This window comes from Heptranchias perlo, chromosome 28, assembly GCF_035084215.1.
Source record: "Heptranchias perlo isolate sHepPer1 chromosome 28, sHepPer1.hap1, whole genome shotgun sequence".
NCBI classification, from domain to species: Eukaryota; Metazoa; Chordata; class Chondrichthyes; order Hexanchiformes; family Hexanchidae; genus Heptranchias; species Heptranchias perlo.
The window spans coordinates 35139864-35156602 of record NC_090352.1 but is presented as its reverse complement, the minus strand read 5'-3'; the positions used below and the strand labels follow the sequence as shown (position 1 = coordinate 35156602).

Below are 16739 nucleotides of genomic sequence, written 5' to 3'. Positions count from 1 at the left end.
TTGGTATCATGAGCAAACTTTTAGAACACTGCCCACAGTGTGGCCAATAGTCACCAACGCCTGTCAATCCAACCCCCACAGTGTGGTCCATAGGTTATCAAGCCCTGACAATCTAGCCCCCAAAGTGTGGTCCATGGGTCACTGACCCCTGAGAATTGAACCCTCAAAGCCCGAGTGGAGAAAATTGGGTTTATTTCTTCACCCAAACCCCACCCCCCCATAATCCCCTCAAAAAAATACTTGGTCATCCTAGTCTACAGTTCAGCAAAGGACTTTCTACTTTTTGTGGAAGGGTTAACTAAAAAGCATTCCCCTCTCCCTGCCCGCCCCCCACTCCAGTACATCCACTCCACATAAACCCAACTCAGATGGAAGGCATCCTGGAAATAGAGAATACTGAAAAACTGAAGCTGAAGAGATCTAATCAAATGTCCTGTAGTTGCTCCACGGCCAAGGACCAGTGATGATACTTGTTTGCCGACAGTGACAGCATTTCAAGAGTACTTCATTAGTTGTGCAGCGGTTTGAGACATACCGAGGACATGAAAGAAGTTATATGAATGAAAGTTGTGGTTCAAGTCCCACTCCAAGGACTTAAGCACAAAATCCAGGCTGATAAACCCAGTACAGTTCTGTGGGAGTGCTGCACTGTTGAAGGTGCCGTCTTTTTGATGACACATTAAACCAATGTCCTGTCTACCCTCTCACGTGGATGTTAAAGATTCTACAGAGCTATTTCGAAGAAGAGCAAGGGAGAGCTCCCCAGTGCCCTGGGCCAATATTTATCCCTCAACCAACACCATTAAAACAGATGAGCTGGTCATCTATCTCATTGTCGTTTGTGGGACCTTGCTGCGTGCAAATTGGCTGTTACATTTCCCTACATTACAATAGTGACTACACTTCAAAAATACTCAATTGGTTGTAAAGCGCTTTGTGACGTCCTGAGGTCGTGAAAGGAGCTATATAAATGCAAGATTAAAAATTTGAAGTTAAAAAAAGTTATTTATTTTTTCCATATTCATCAATACTAAAATGTCACTGCTCACCACAACCCCCCAAAAGTAACCTTGACCTGAAAAAAAATACACATGCAACTCTACTTAAGCACTTTGAGATTTTGTGTTGTAAAGTTTGCCATGATAAGCAAATCACATTCCCTGTGGTTTACACTGCTCCCTCCATCCTCACCTCGAACACCAAGTGCAAGGAGCTCATGGGGAGGTTTCTTCAAGCCCAAGATTGAGGCCATCCACTCAGCTGCCACGTCCCCTGCCCTGAGCACCCCCTTCAAACTCTCACACACCCTGGCCTCGACCTGCCGTCACTCTGGAATTTCTCAAACATCTACCCCTTTGTCTGCACTAAGCCCAGGTCTTCAATGAGACACACTCATCTGCTCCCCGCCTTTTCTGACTCCTATGCTTTTTTTAAAAAAAAAAATTGTTCTGGGGACGTGGGTGAGGCGGCATTTATTGCTCTCCTCCAATCATAGAATCATAGAAGTTTACAACATGGAAACAGGCCCTTCGGCCCAACATGTCCATGTCGCCCAGTTTATACCACTAAGCTAGTCCCAGTTGCCTGCTCTTGGCCCATATCCCTCTATACCAAATGCTTTTTAAAAGACAAAATTGTACCCGCCTCTACTACTGCCTCTGGCAGCTTGTTCCAGACACTCACCACCCTTTGAGTGAAAAAATTGCCCCTCTGGACCCTTTTGTATCTCTCCCCTCTCACCTTAAATCTATGGCCCCTCGTTATAGACTCCCCTACCTTTGGGAAAAGATTTTGACTATCTACCTTATCTATGCCCCTCATTATTTTATAGACTTCTATAAGATCACCCCTAAACCTCCGACTCTCCAGGGAAAAAAGTCTCAGTCTATCCAACCTCTCCCTATAAGTCAAACCATCAAGTCCCGGTAGCATCCTAGTAAATCTTTTCTGCACTCTTTCTAGTTTAATAATATCCTTTCTATAATAGGGTGACCAGAACTGTACGCAGTATTCCAAGTGTGGCCTTACTAATGTCTTGTACAACTTCAACAAGACATCCCAACTCCTGTATTCAATGTTCTGACCAATGAAACCAAGCATGCTGAATGCCTTCTTCACCACCCTATCCACCTGTGACTCCACTTTCAAGGAGCTATGAACCTGTACTCCTAGATCTCTTTGTTCTATAACTCTCCCCAACGCCCTACCATTAATGGAGTAGGTCCTGGCCCGATTCAATTTACCAAAATGCATCACCTCACATTTATCTAAATTAAACTCCATCTGCCATTCATCGGCCCACTGGCCCAATTTATCAAGATCCCGTTGCAATCCTAGATAACCTTCTTCACTGTCCACAATGCCACCAATCTTGGTGTCATCTGCAAACTTACTAACCATGCCTCCTAAATTCTCATCCAAATCATTAATATAAATAACAATCAAACAAGAAACTTGTGATTCGGATGTGCAGTGAAACAGTAAGATTCACCATCACTTTTCTGACCAAATTTGACAGAGCCACGAGCACAGTGACTGTTTCATTCTCTGTTTGCCATACGCTTTTCTCTTCCTCCCTTACCTGCTCCCATCCCCAGGAAGCACATGTCCTTTCCCCGAGCACGCAACCAACCCCGAGATCCTGCTCATCTTGCATTGTAACCAGCTCCCAGCAGGTCCTCCGATTTCCTCGCCCTCATCCCTCCTCCTCCTCTTGGCTGGGATCAAGACTGGAAATCACCATGAGGGGGCACCTGTATCCAGCTGTGAGGTGGAGTATCGCCGCACACTGCCCTCTCCTATAGATTTTTAATGTCCAAAATTAAGTGCAAGCTCTTTCTCCTTGCACTTGACTGTTCAAGCGCACTTTAATACTGCAAAAAACTACCTATCTATTGGGCTGCAGCCCTGCCTCAGGCTCCGAGGCATTGTAGAAACTACCATTTATATTGCATGATAGAACGGCAGCAACTACAGAAAATAAAACAGACATTTTTCGAGCATAACGTGACCCAAGTTCAGGAAAGCAGGGCCAAAGGGCTTCAGGGTCAGTTAATGAGAATAAGAATGTGAGAGGGAGAGGGAGGGAGAGAGTGGGAATGAGAGAGAGAGAGAGGAGAATGGGAATGAGAGAGAGAGGAGAATAGGAATGGGAGAGTGAGAGTGAGCGAGTGAGTGAGAGTGAGAAAGAGAGGGAGAGTGGGAAGGAGAGCGTGCGAGTGCGAGTGACAGAGTTAGGGAGAGTGTGAGGGAGAGAATGGGAATGAGAGAGTGAGAGTGAGAGTGTGAGTGTGAGTGACAGAGAGAGGGAGAGCGTGAGGGAGAGAGGGAGAGCGTGAGGGAGAGAGTGAGAGGGAGGGATAGAGTGGGAGGGATGGAGTGGGAGGCATAGAGTGGGAAAGAATAGGAGGGAGTGAGTGGGAGTGAGGGAGTGGGAGGGAAAGAATGGGAGGGAGAGACGGCTAAAGAGAAAGACATCAAGAGAGAAAGAAAAAGAGTAAAAGAGAAAGAGCGGGGGAGAAAGACGGTGAGAGTGAGAAAGAGGGCAGAAGTGAGCGAGAGCAAGAGAAAGGAAAAGAGAAACAGAGTGAGTGGGAAAAAGAGAAAGAACTTACGCAGTAGTTTGTCAGTTGTGCTTTGCTACTCTGTTTCCGGCCACTGTACCTCCTCCAAAGGCCAGTGAACGAAAAAGCTCATAGCTGACCTACACTGGTCCAGCAACCCTTCAAATTTAAAATTCTCATCCTTGTGTTCAAATCCCTCCATGGCCTTGGCCCTCCCTATCTCTGTAACCTCTTCCAGCCCTACAACCCTCCGAGATCTCTGCGCTCCTCCAATTCTTGCGCATCCCCGATTTCCTTCACTCCACCATTGGCGGCCATGCCTTCAGCTGCCTAAGCCCTAAGCTCTGGAATTCCCTCCCTAACCCTCTCCACCTCTCTCTCCTCCTCGCTCTCCTCCTTTAAGACGCTCCTTAAAACCTACTTCTTTGACCAAGTTTTTGGTCGCCTGTCCTAATATCTACTTACGTGGCTCGGTGTCAAATTTTGTTTGATAACACTTCTGAGAAGCGCCTTGGGATGTGGGTGGGGGTATGGAATGAACCACTCAGCCTGCTGGTAACCCCACACCACGGCTGCCTGTGATGCCAATATCTGTATGGTTATCGGGAGCAGCACCGCCTCTGGAAGTGGTAACAGTGCCATTTCGTTCACCTTGCCATATCTGCGCTGAAGTTGGGATTGGCGCTGGCTGGAGCCTAGCAAAACAACAAAATAAGTGTCCAGCAGGATCAATCACCCACTGGAGATCACCATCAATCCTCACACAAGGGCATCAGAGAACATTCAAATGATTCTTCTTCCTCCCTGACCCCCACCAAATAGGAAAAGGCAAGAGAAGATGTCATCAGCACAGCATGTCCTGTGACTTCTTGTCCTCTCCAATGCGGTGTTGAGCAGAGCTGTCAACAATCCAATCAATGTCCCCAAGGGATTTGACAAATTGACTGTGCTGTGCTTTTACGAGTTACTTAAAAGGAAGTGGCTTAACAGCAGTTTCCTCCTCTCCACCGGTTTTGAGGTCAATTGGTGCCAGAGAAAGAAACAAACCTACGATAGGAGCCGTCAAACAAGGGAACGAATCATTGGGAAAGAAAGTCCGCCCGCTCTTCAGAGGAACCGACTGTAAACATTGTCAAAAACTGTTCAATATTAACTCTGAGTTCTGAGCTCCCTCAGCCTGAAACATAATAGAACGTATTGTAGAAGATGGATGGCTGGTCCTAATTCGAGAATGATGTTATGATACAGCAACACACAACTGAACCGGGACATGAAATAAACCCACTTCAAATATTTTAGTGACTTGTCTTCTTAAACTAAGAATGATTATTTTCTCGTTTGCTGTTTGTTGCTCAGTTTACACTCTGCCACAAACAGAAATAAGACACTCCCGCAACTTACTCCTGGCCAATATTTATCCCTCAGCCAACATCTAAATCAGATTATCTGGCCATTTATCACATTGCTGTTTGTGGGATCTTGCTGTGTGCAAATTGGCTGCCGGGTTTCGCACATTACAACAGTGACTACACTTCAAAAGTACTTCATTGACTTTAAAGCGCTTTGGGATGACCTGAGGTCGTGAAAGATGCTATATAAATGCAAGCTCTTTCTTTCTTTAATGTCTCAGGTTGAACAGAATATGCCAATTCTGGTTTGCCTGTGTGGGCGAGAGAATGAGACTGAGAGGGTCAGAAACAAGACAGAGAAAAAGACAAAAACAGTGAGAAAAAGTGTGCGAGGGAGAGGAGAAAATGTGCAAGACAGAGTTATCCATAAAGAGCGCAAAATAATCCATTAACACGTCAGGTCCATGTTTGAATGGCACCATAACAGATTATAGGCCCATTAACAGGTCTGCATTAAAATAGACCATTAGCAGGGTAATAGGATGGACTAAGTACCAGTTGATGAGTAACTACAGTATGTTAATGGTATACGACAATCAATATCCTGCCAATGGTGTATTTAAACACACATCTACAACTTTTTAACAGGCTATTTTCACCACGTATGAGTTAATCATAAAGTTCAGTAATCATCACAATCAGATCTTCGAGTAAAGTTTGACTGATTATAGTTTCATTCCAGTTCACCGAGCCATTGTCAGACTTTAGAACCAGTCAAGGCACAGTTCCTCTGAGTGATGATTTTATTGCTGCTGTGTTTGCCCCGAGAATCTCCCTCCATAGTACTATCCTCGACGCACTGCCTACAATAAAATCCCACAGTTATCACAGCTGGGAGGGATCATTGAAACACTTTTCACTCAGATTAAGCTCCTTTTTACTGATGGGCGGTACGTATCAGGCTTTACTTAGGTGGTGCAAGACTCTGCCTAAATCTTCACTCCCTGTTCAATGATATTTCCACTTTTTGCATCTCCTCCCCACCTCCCCACCCCGGGCAGTAATTCAGGCTGGGATATCACTCAATCAGCATCAGTAGACTTCTGGCTACTCTGCAAGTGGCCATTCTTCATGTGTGAGCCTGGACACTGAGTCCTGGCAGACTATTTGACCACAGCTAAGCCTGATCATGCCTTCACTTAATGTCTTTACACATGCACTTTCCAAATGGAGCATGATCTGAAGTTGATTTTTTTACCCCCACACTCCTTGCACCTCCTCCCATGCCAGCCATGACTCAGTGGGTAGCACTCTCGCCTCTGAGTCAGAATGTCGTGGGTTCAAGTCCCACTCCAGGGATTTGAGCACAAAATCTAGGCTGATACTCCAGTGCAGTACTGAGGGGGTGCTGCACTGTCAGAGGTGCCGTCTTTCGGATAAGACGTTAAACTGAGGCCCCGTCTGCCCTCTCAGTTGGTCGTAAAAGATCCCACGGCATTATTTCAAAGATGAGCAGAGGAATTCTCCCGATGTCCTGGCCAATATTTATCCCGCAATCAACACCTAAATCAGATTATCTGGTCATTATCACATTGCTGTTTGAGGGATCTTGCTGCCCGCATATTGGCTGCTGTATTTCCTACATTACAACAGTGACTACACTTCAAAAAGTACTTAATTGGCTGTAAAGCACTTTGGGACTTCCTGGAGTGGTGAAAGGCGCTATATAAATGCAAGTCTTTCTTTTCCCAGCTCAGAATAGCTAACTCAGCACAGACTAGGCATCAGATCCAAGGCCTGCCTGAGCTCTTTGGCACAGTACCGCACAGGGCACTGTATTTATACACTGAGCCAGTGGGGAGCTGCACTTTCCTGCATTCTGTCATCAGCACCACCATCAAGAAATTTCTAGTTGAATTCAGAGTAAAGCCTCCTCTAACTGTGCCTGAGCATCATCTTTAACCCTCACCTCTGAAAAATTGTCTGCCAAGTTTCTGGATTTTTTTTTTGAACACTCTTCCACAGAAAGGAGCTGAAAGAAGGGTTACAGTGAATGGTGGGTCTTTTAAAAGCATTGTTGTATTCCCGCGTGTTTTAGAATAAATGAGGCACCCACTTGAACGGTGGTTCGTGTCTAATGGGGAGCTGCTTCTCCCAAAGACTAAATAAGCGATTTGTTAGTTTGTCTGTGTATTCGGAAAGACACTTGCTACTTGTGTGTTGGAAAACTCTCTGATCTCTGTCGGTCTGTGAGAGGGACAGGCCTTAAGGCAGATAGTAAGATGCTTTTAAGAACAGAACACAAACATCGAGAAAGGGTAGTTGGGCTTTTGGAAACAGGATGCTACACAGACAGGCAGCAAAAGGCTACAAAAGACAGGGGACTGTAGGGAAATTGATTCTGCCCTGGGCTGTAGGACAAGATGCAGAGGAATTATTTTTTTAACTTCAAACAGAAAATGACACACTGAAGTGGGGGTAGCGTTGCGTATTCTTTATTTTTGTACCATTATGTGAACGTAAGTTGTACTGATTGAACTAAGCAACTCTGATCATACCTATTGCTCTATACATTTCAACTCACTGTTGAATAAAGCAGCTTCACCTCCTAGTGTTAACTTGATCCACCTTCAGAGAGATTGAAGAGATACTTGCGTGAAAGAGACAAATATCCAATACAGATCATGAGGGGATGCTATTATTATATCTCCATGTTATGCTATCGTATAAGGAGATGCAGGGATGTGCGATTTAACTCCCATATAAGATGCTCAGGCAGTTATGCGAGTGAATGACCCCAGTGAACCTGAGAATTCACAACACGATCCCTAATTAAAGGAATCAACAGATATTCATTTGAGAAACAGGAATAAATCTTTAATGCATCCTTGGAGTTTTAGACTGGCGTCTCACACATGGAGACCTTTAGAAAGAAAGGACTTTTATTGATAGAGTGCCTTTCATAGCCTCAGGACGTCCCAAATTACTTCACAGCCAATTGATTACTTTCAAAGTGCTGTCATTGATGTTATGCAGCCAATCTGTGCAAAGCAAGGTTCCACAAACAGTAAATGAGGTGATTGACCAGTTGATCTACTTCTGATGGTGTTGGTTGACGGAGCAACAATGACCAGGACAGGGAGAACTCCTTGCTGTTCTTGCGTAGTGCCATGAGAGCTTTAGTGCCCACCCGAACAGGTCGACGAAGCGTCAGTTTGACATCTCCTCCGAAAGACGGATGAGCTGTTGAGCCATGTCTCCGTCCGCCTGTCTCACGTCGGGAAATCTTTTCCAAGAGGGGCAACGGTGTGTTTACAGCTCTGCTGTAGGGCTGGTTGTGAACTGAAGTGGGAACGGAGTTGGCTCCCGAGATAATATATTAACATGGATTGAGAATTGGTTAACGGACAGAAAATAGAGAATAGGAATAAATGGGTCATTTTCAGGTTGGCAGGTTGTAACTAGTGGGGTGCCCCAAGGATCAGCGCTTAGGCCTCAGCTGCTAACAATATATATCAATGACTTAGGTGAGGGGACCGAGTGTAGTGTATCCAAGTTTGCTGACGATACAAATCTAAGTGGGAAAGTAAGCTGTGAGGAGGACGCAAATAGGCTGCAAAGGGATATAGACAGGTTAAGTGAGTGCGCGAGAAAGTGGCAGATGCAGTATAATGTAGGGAAATGTGAAATTATCCACTTTGGTAGGAAGAATAGAAAAGCAGAATATTTTTTAAAAGGTGAGAGACTACGAAATGTTGGTAGTCAGAGGGATCTGGGTGTCCTTGGACACGAATCACAGAAAGTTAACATGCAGGTACAGTAAGCAATTAGGAAAGTAAATGGTATGTTAGCCTTTATTGCAAGGGGGTTGGAGTATAAGAGTAAGGAGGTCTTGCTGCAATTATATAGGGCTCTGATGAGACCACACCTGGAGTACTGTGTACAGTTTTGGTCTCCTGACCTAAGGAAGGATATACTTGCCTTAGAGGAGGTGCAACAAAGGTTCACTAGATTGATTCCTGGGATGAGAGGGTTGTCCCATGAGGAGAGATGGAGTAGAATGGGCCTATATTCTCTGGAGTATAGAAGAATGAGAGGTGATCTCATTGAAACATATAAAATTCTTAGAGGGCTTGATAGTGTAGATGCTGAGAGGTTGTTTCCCCTGGCTGGGGAGTCTAGAACTAGGGGGCATAGTCTCAAGATAAGGGGTTGGCCATTTAGGACCAAGATGAGGAAAACTTTCTTCACTCAGAGGGTTATGAATCTTTGGAATTCTCTAGCCCAGAGGGCTGTGGATGCTCAATTGTTGAGTATATTCAAGACTGAGATCGATCGATTTTTGGACTCTTGAGGGAATCAAAAGATTTGGGGATCAGGCGGGAAAGTGGAGTTGAGGGAGAAGATCAGCCATGTTCTTACTGAATGGCGGAGCAGGCTCAAGGGACCGTATGGCCTACTCCTGCTCCTATTTCTTATGTTCTTATAACTAGAGGGACAGTGCTGCTTGGTTACTCCTTTGAATTTGCAGGGGATCGAAACACCACAGTGGGAACCATTAGCCTCCCTGAATAATGGAAAGGCTTCACATGGTATAAAAGCATCAACATGGACACCACCATGGGGACCTCCCTTGTGCTGTTTCCAAATACTTTGAACCTTGTACAATTTTAGTTTGGTCATTCTGAGCTTCTTAATTCACTTAGCATTAAGCAAAAACATTTTAAGCACTAAATAGTCTTTCAACCTATTCATATCATCTTTCTGCTAAGTGATTCCTATGGTGGGGGGAGTTCAGAATAAGGGGGCTTAGCCTTAAAATTAGAGCTAGGCCATTCAGAGGTGCTGTCAGTGTGCACTTCTTTACACAAAGTACAGTGGAAATCTGGAACTCTCTCTCCCAAAAGGTTAAGGCTGGGGATCAATTGAAAATTTCAAAACTGCGACTGATAGGTTTTGGCTTAGCAAGGGTATTAAGGGTTACTGAACCCAGGTTGGTATATGGAGTTAAATTACAGATCAGCCACGATCTAATTGAATGGTGGAACAGGCTCGAGGGGCTGAATGGCCTCTTTCTGTTGCTATGATTAATTTTTAAGTTGAAACGGTGTTATGGTTGGTAATTCCATACATTGAAGCTTCAACCCACTGTAGCGCAAAGTGGGAAGATGCATGCTCACCTAGGTTAACAATTGACACAGTTGCCGAGCCTGACCCTGGCTTCATCATACATCCACCCAGGGGAGGGTCACTAGATACTATTTGCATTTATATTTCCTATTTGTCCTGTTTGAACTTTGAGGGCCTGAAAGTTTGGACAGGGCTGATTGATGCACTCATTGGCAGATAAATCCTAAATCACAGCACCTAGATCTGTTAGTATCGGCAACTAGAGATACATGCAAATTAATGGAACGTGGATTTAAAGTTTATTTGTGCACCCTCCCCCCACCACCCTGGGTTCCATGGTACACATCTATGTGGTCCCATGAAGACTAGCGATAGGATACCCCTGATTAAGGTTGACACATCAATGGAGTACTGAAGGGGTGCTACATTGTTGGAGACCCTCTCTGTATGTACTGGTGATTCAAGGGAATGTTAAAAAATATTAATATAGCATTACTGGAAGATGAACAAAGAAGTTTCGTTGTGCCTTGGATAGCATTTCTCCCTCACACATCACCACCGAGAATGGATTAGCTGACCGTCTATCTCATTTGCAGTTTACGGGATCTTGCTCTGTGCCATGTTTGTCTACCCAACAACAATGACCGCACTTGAAAGCGATTCATAGCACGTGCGGAGCTTTGAGGCATTTTTCAGACCTCATAAGATGCTACATAAATGCAAGACTTTCTTTTTACCCGCCTTGGCTGCAGTTGGTGTATGTCCAGGACATGAGAGAACAAAATCAAGGCTACTTAACTTCAAATTTTAAAATAAAACGCGGGTGCGACAGGATAAAGTGTAAAATGAGAACTGTAAACCGTGCATCACTGAGGCCTATACATCACCCCACAAGTGAGTGGGACGTCACAGTCACAGCACTGCATCTTTCTGAGCGACATTCCCTGACGGAAGGAAAGATAATGATTGAAGCGTGGATTTCTGAGGATTCTAACTATGGGAACAGCGGGACTAAAACCGGAAATATCATTCACTTCCATTGGAAACCCATCTACTCACTCGACAAGCACTGCCTGTCTATTCAAACACGAGCCTTGATGCCATTGTTGGCTTTGTTAGCTTAACAGCAGATTAATAATCCCTGCAGACATCATTAGCCTGGTAAGAAGGGAGCAGCTTTATTAGATCAGCAGCTTAGGAAGGCTGGTGCGCCCAGCGCCTGACTTGTTAACGTCTGCCGCCAAGCAAGAGGCTGCATTGATGGCAAAAATGGATCACGGGATCGCAGGAGAATGACTGACCAGTTGGTGGGACTCCGTCTCCATCTTGGAGCAGACTGGCCAGTTATTGAGTTAGCTGTCCATAGATTTTGAGATACTTAAAAGATTTATTTCTTACATATTGATATACAGCTATCATAAATATATATTTTTAAAATTACATCAAGTGCTCATCCATCACATTTCAGACATGAGACAGTCACACATGCAAATTTTTATGTCGGTATAAAATATAAAAAGAGAAAGAAAGCCAATTGCTGATCTTGCTGGTTAAAGTGTCAGCTGTGGCTTAGTGAGTAGCACTCTCACCTCTGAGTCAGAAGGTTGTGGGTTCAAGCCCCACTCCAGAGACTTGAGCACAAAATCTAGGCTGACACTTCAGTGCCAGTACTGAGGGAGTGCTGCACTGTCGGAGGATCAGTACTGAGGGAGTGCTGCACTGTCGGAGGATCAGTAGAGGGAGTGCTGCACTGTCGGAGGATCAGTACTGAGGGAGTGCTGCACTGTCGGAGGATCAGTACTGAGGGAGTGCTGCACTGTCGGAGGGTCAGCACTGAGGGAGTGCTGCACTGTCGGAGGGTCAGCACTGAGGGAGTGCTGCACTGTCGGAGGGTGAGTGCTGCACTGTCGGAGGATCAGTATTGAGGGAGTGCTGCGCTGTCGGAGGGTCAGTACTGAGGGAGTGCTGCACTGTCGGAGGGTGAGTGCTGCACTGTCGAAGGGTCAGTACTGAGGGAGTGCTGCACTGTCGGAGGATCAGTATTGAGGGAGTGCTGCGCTGTCGGAGGGTCAGTACTGAGGGAGTGCTGCACTGTCGGAGGGTCAGTACTGAGGGAGTGCTGCACTGTCGGAGATGTTGATTTTTGGATGAGACGTTAAACCGAGGCCCCGTCTGCCCTCTCGCGTGGACGGAAAAGATCCCAAGGCCACTATTCAAAGGGGAGTTCTCCACGGTGTCCTGGCCAATATTTATCCCTCAATTAACACCTAAAACAGATTATCTGGTCATTTATCTCATTGCTGTTTTTGGGAGCTGGCTGTGCAGAAATTCACGGTGACATTTCCCTACATTACAACAGTGGCTACACTTTAAAAGAACTTCATTGGCTGCAAAGTGCTTTGGGACATCCTGAGGTCATGAAAGGTGCTATATAAATACAAGTTCTTTCTTCTGACTTTTGAGAGGAGCCAGGGATTTACAAGCAGACAAAAATCAATAGACAAACTTTCCCCAACTGCAGCAAATATCCTCTAATATACAATCAGAATGTCCCTAACAATTAGCCTCTGACTGACCTCGGAGTGAGCTATTCAGAGTAATTAGGCCATTTCAGATGTAGCTGCACATTAGCAGCAGAATAATACATTGCATGGCATAATAATCTTGCCATCGTAAAACAGCTCATCATCTGACTTACCGTGAGCAGTACCATGGGAGCCCATTATTTTTTGTTAACTTACCTCTGTGCCTCATGTTTGGGAGGAATTCATAATTCTTAAGGTTTTCAGTGCATTTTCATTTCATAGAATCATAGGACGGTACAGCACAGGAGGCCATTCGGCCCATTGAGCCTGTGCCGGCTCTTTGAAAGAGCTATCCAATTAGTCACGTTCCTGAGCCCTTTCAGTTTTCAAAATAAATTTCAGACCTCAAGGCACAATCTGACACACTCCCTCCCACCCACCAACACCAGCCCCCCCACCCCCTCCCAGTTTTAGACTCGTCATAAATCAGGAGCCCCACATGTTGGCAGAAAGCTCTGGAAGAATCTGTTGAAAATGAAGAACTGTACTGGTTTTAAAGAAGGGGATATCTGTAAGAAGTTGCTGGTTATCGTCTAACTGGGGAGCTGGAATAATCTGCTAGTTTTAGCTTAAAGCTTCAAATTCTCTGGTATCCAGTTGATACACACTGAAGTTCGTGCAGCAAGTGTTTGTTTAACAGCATTCAGCAGGGCAGGTGTCAGTCCTTACTCCCATCGTAATCTGAGCTGGGTCAAGTTGTGTGGAGGGGCTAAAGTTAAGTTCTGCAGTCACTCAGGTCAAGGGCAGGGAGCAAACCAGGCATTGGCAGTCCTTTAGCTGTTCCCGACAGCTGGTTTACAAGGGCAGGCCAGCCCGCTCTCCCTCTCTGTGCCAGGCACCAGGCCAGGTTGACGCTGAAAAGGGAATGAATTACTTCTGAACGGCAGTGGCAAAGGAGCAAGGCAGCCAGCAAGGGCTCACAAACAGTACTGAATCAAATGACCAGTAAACCTGAATTGGGTGTCCTGGCCGCCAACATTCCTCCTTCAACCAACTTCACCAAAATAAAAAAAAAGAGCGATGAACTGGGCATTCATTTCACTGCTGTTTGTGGGATCTTACTGTGCACAGAACGGCTACCATATTTGCCTACAATCACCACAGTCATCACTGCACTTCGAGGTCATCCAGCGTCCGTGAAGCGCTTGGGGACATTTTTTTGTTGGGAGGCGCGATGAGGTGCTATGCAAATGCAAGCCTTCCCTTTTCCGTACATTTTGAGGCCGTGCAACACACACAAACCCGCACCGAATCAGGGCTAAAGCGACGGGAACTTTTAGCAAACTAACAGGAAGAAGGAAGGAAGTTGCAGCTTTCGGAAGGAGCCTCCCAAACAGCAGATTGTATCCAGACTCTGCGTTGCTGCGAAAGGGTTAGCACCTGATCAAATACGTTTTTTTGTTTTTAAAAACATATTTTGCAACGCACTTTTATCCGCCTGCCCCCGCCCCTGACAACATTAATACAGATGTGCTTGCACTCACCTGTATGCCTGGACGCCAGGGTTCGCTATCATGATGGATTCCAGGTGGAAGCGGCCGTCACCAAGGTAACTGGAGAAGAAGGGAAGGCACATTGCTGAATTAGTGCTGGAGCGTGCCTCTCCGATCTGCTGCACAGACACGCACATTAATCACTGCTGCTGCTGCCTGGCAAAGTGTGTCGAGAAAACCAGGTCAACCTCACTATCAGCTCCACAGGCACCAAACAGAGGCCTCACTGTGAGGCGGGGGGAGAAATCCTCTCACCCCCACAGATTAATGTCCCTTGTCTTTTCTTCTCTTCCTTGGTATTTTGAAATGGGTATAAATTGGTGGCTCCCCCTTTTTTTGCTTGGCGGGGAAGTGCGCCATGTGCTGTGGTGTCCAACCATATGGAACAGGAAAGTCCCAGGCTCCATTCCCGGCCTGTGCTGAGTCAGCCACTCTCGCCCGCTGTGATTCATCTCTGCTTCCTTGGAAGGGGGCGCGATGGGGGAGAATCAGTCTGGGTTTCTGCTTCTGATCGCTATCCAGTGACCTCTGCCATAAACTGATTGGTGGGGACCAGGGGAACATGCGTTTAAACTACGCAAAAGTAGCAACAGGCTGGATGTTGGGCGGCTCTTCATTTCCCGGAGAGTAGTGAGCCTCCGGAATGTGTTGCCGGCTGGTGACTCTCTGCATAACAGTCAAGAATCATCCAATTGGGTAATGAAGAGTCTATTCACTTTCCAATTGGCTGTGGGAAGGCGGGGCGGTGCGAGGATGGACATGTTGGGCGACCAATGGCGGGAGCGTGGGGGCGGGGCGGTTGGAGGCAGGAGGTCGCGTGTTAACACCTCCAGGACCATGTCCAACAAGAGTTGGCGACCCTAGCTGCAACAAGCCCCAATCAAATCACGTGGCACCAAAGATCAAGAGGACTGAAGTCTGAGCGACAGACAGGCCGGAACTAACTGCGGCCTGGTGCGTTTGTTCAAGTTTTGCCTCTCGTCTACCCGACGGGTGAAATACTCCGGCCTGTCCCAGGAAGAAAATCTGACAAAAACTCGAACCAGCCAGGCCAAAGGGGAGTTCAAGTGATGGTCAGCCCTGAACTCAAACTCACAACCTGACACCTGATCTCACCGGGCCTGAGGCTTGGGGCCTGGGGCCGGAGCTGGAGTTGGTGCCAAGGCTGGGCCTGGGGATGGGCCGGGGGCTGGAGTTGGGGCTGGGGCCAAGGCTCTGCTCACCCGCTCACGCGAACCATTCACTCACTACCGGAGTGTCTGCGGAATAGAGAGACGCACAATTCATTTCACCCTCTTCAAGTAAACCACAGACAATGCCTGCTCTCCATGTTATTACACTTGCATTAAGGTCCTTGTGACAAGGCTCAGCACTATCTTGATAATATATATGTAATTTCGGGAATTTATATAGTCACATTTTACACCTCCTGTAAAATTAAAGATTCCAAATGCTATCCCAACGCTGCAGAATTATATCTTCCATATGTCCGGGTAGCACATTTTATTAGCAGTTCCATTCTGATAGTTGAACAAAACCATTAGAGGGTTTCCTGTGAGCTGGAGTGATGATCTCGTGGTTGACGACTACAGTTCATTGTGTTTGGACAAGGGCTCTGCTTGGTACCAGGCAGCCGGCCAATACAACGCAGCAGCACTCTGGATTGTTGGCAACTATTCAGTAATGTGGATGGGTTACATTAAGAGCTCGAGTGGCCACTCTGCAAATCACCACCGCGTCAGCCGTTTATAGCCGACAGCTTTCTGCATGGTCTTTCATCCGTTATAAGCAACTCTGCGATCCATCCTCCGAGGTTGGCAGGTCTTCATTTTAAAGTAATTATAGAGTGGCTCCTTGCTTTGCATCATTACAGAGCCCCTTGATGCAGCTCCATGATTTGCATCATTATAGAGCCCCTTGATGCAGCTCCATGATGTGCATCTACAGAGCCCCTTGATGCAGCTCCATGATTTGCTTGATTTCAGAGCCCCTTGATGCAGTTCCTTGCCTTGCATCATTACAGAGCCACTTGATGCAGGTCCATGATTTGCATCATTACAGAGCCCCCAGTTCAAATTCATGCCTTTGTACAATTACAGAGTGCCCTAATGCAGCTCCATGCCTTTTCAGAGGCTACCAATGCAACGAGGACCTTGTTTAAATACATTCCAGTGCTTATAAACAGAACATGTGCTGAATACAACACGGGCTGGTAACTGCACCAGCTTCTCTTCCATCCAATAATGCTCCATTCAGCTCACGGGCACTGCTTAAAATGGGAGTTTTGAATGAAATGGCCAGGGAGCTTAGTGGAGCGCATGCTGACACAGCAACTTGTTTCAGAGGCAGGTCCCGGCTGTACCCGAAGGATCAGCAATGATACAAAGCATGGATTGTACCTTAAAGAGGCTACTCATTCCCCCAAGCAAACTGCTGCACCTAAAGGGAATGGCTCAAAGCCCTCAGACCAGCAAACTGCTGGAGGATTTTCCAGTTTCTTTAGTCAGCCATTTCCGACTGCAAGGTCCATTGAAAATGCTGGATTCACCGTTGCCGCAATAAGCACTGGCTTGGTTTTCAGGATTCGGGAGACAGATTTGCGTGATTGCCTACTGTAAT

The 16739-nt window shown here is 46.2% G+C and overlaps 1 protein-coding gene across 2 annotated transcripts in view; it reads right to left on the bottom strand.

The window, feature by feature from the left end:
* Positions 1–16739, bottom strand: part of dph1 (diphthamide biosynthesis 1) — a 466448-nt gene that overhangs the window by 144287 nt on the left and 305422 nt on the right. The window contains exon 7 of one of the 2 annotated variants that reach the window (XM_068008460.1): positions 14112–14180. The exons of the other annotated variant lie outside the window; for it this stretch is intronic. Within the exon in view, the coding sequence (XP_067864561.1) occupies positions 14112–14180 (69 nt within the window). The remainder of the gene's footprint in view (positions 1–14111; positions 14181–16739) is intronic. 2 annotated transcript variants of the gene reach the window in all.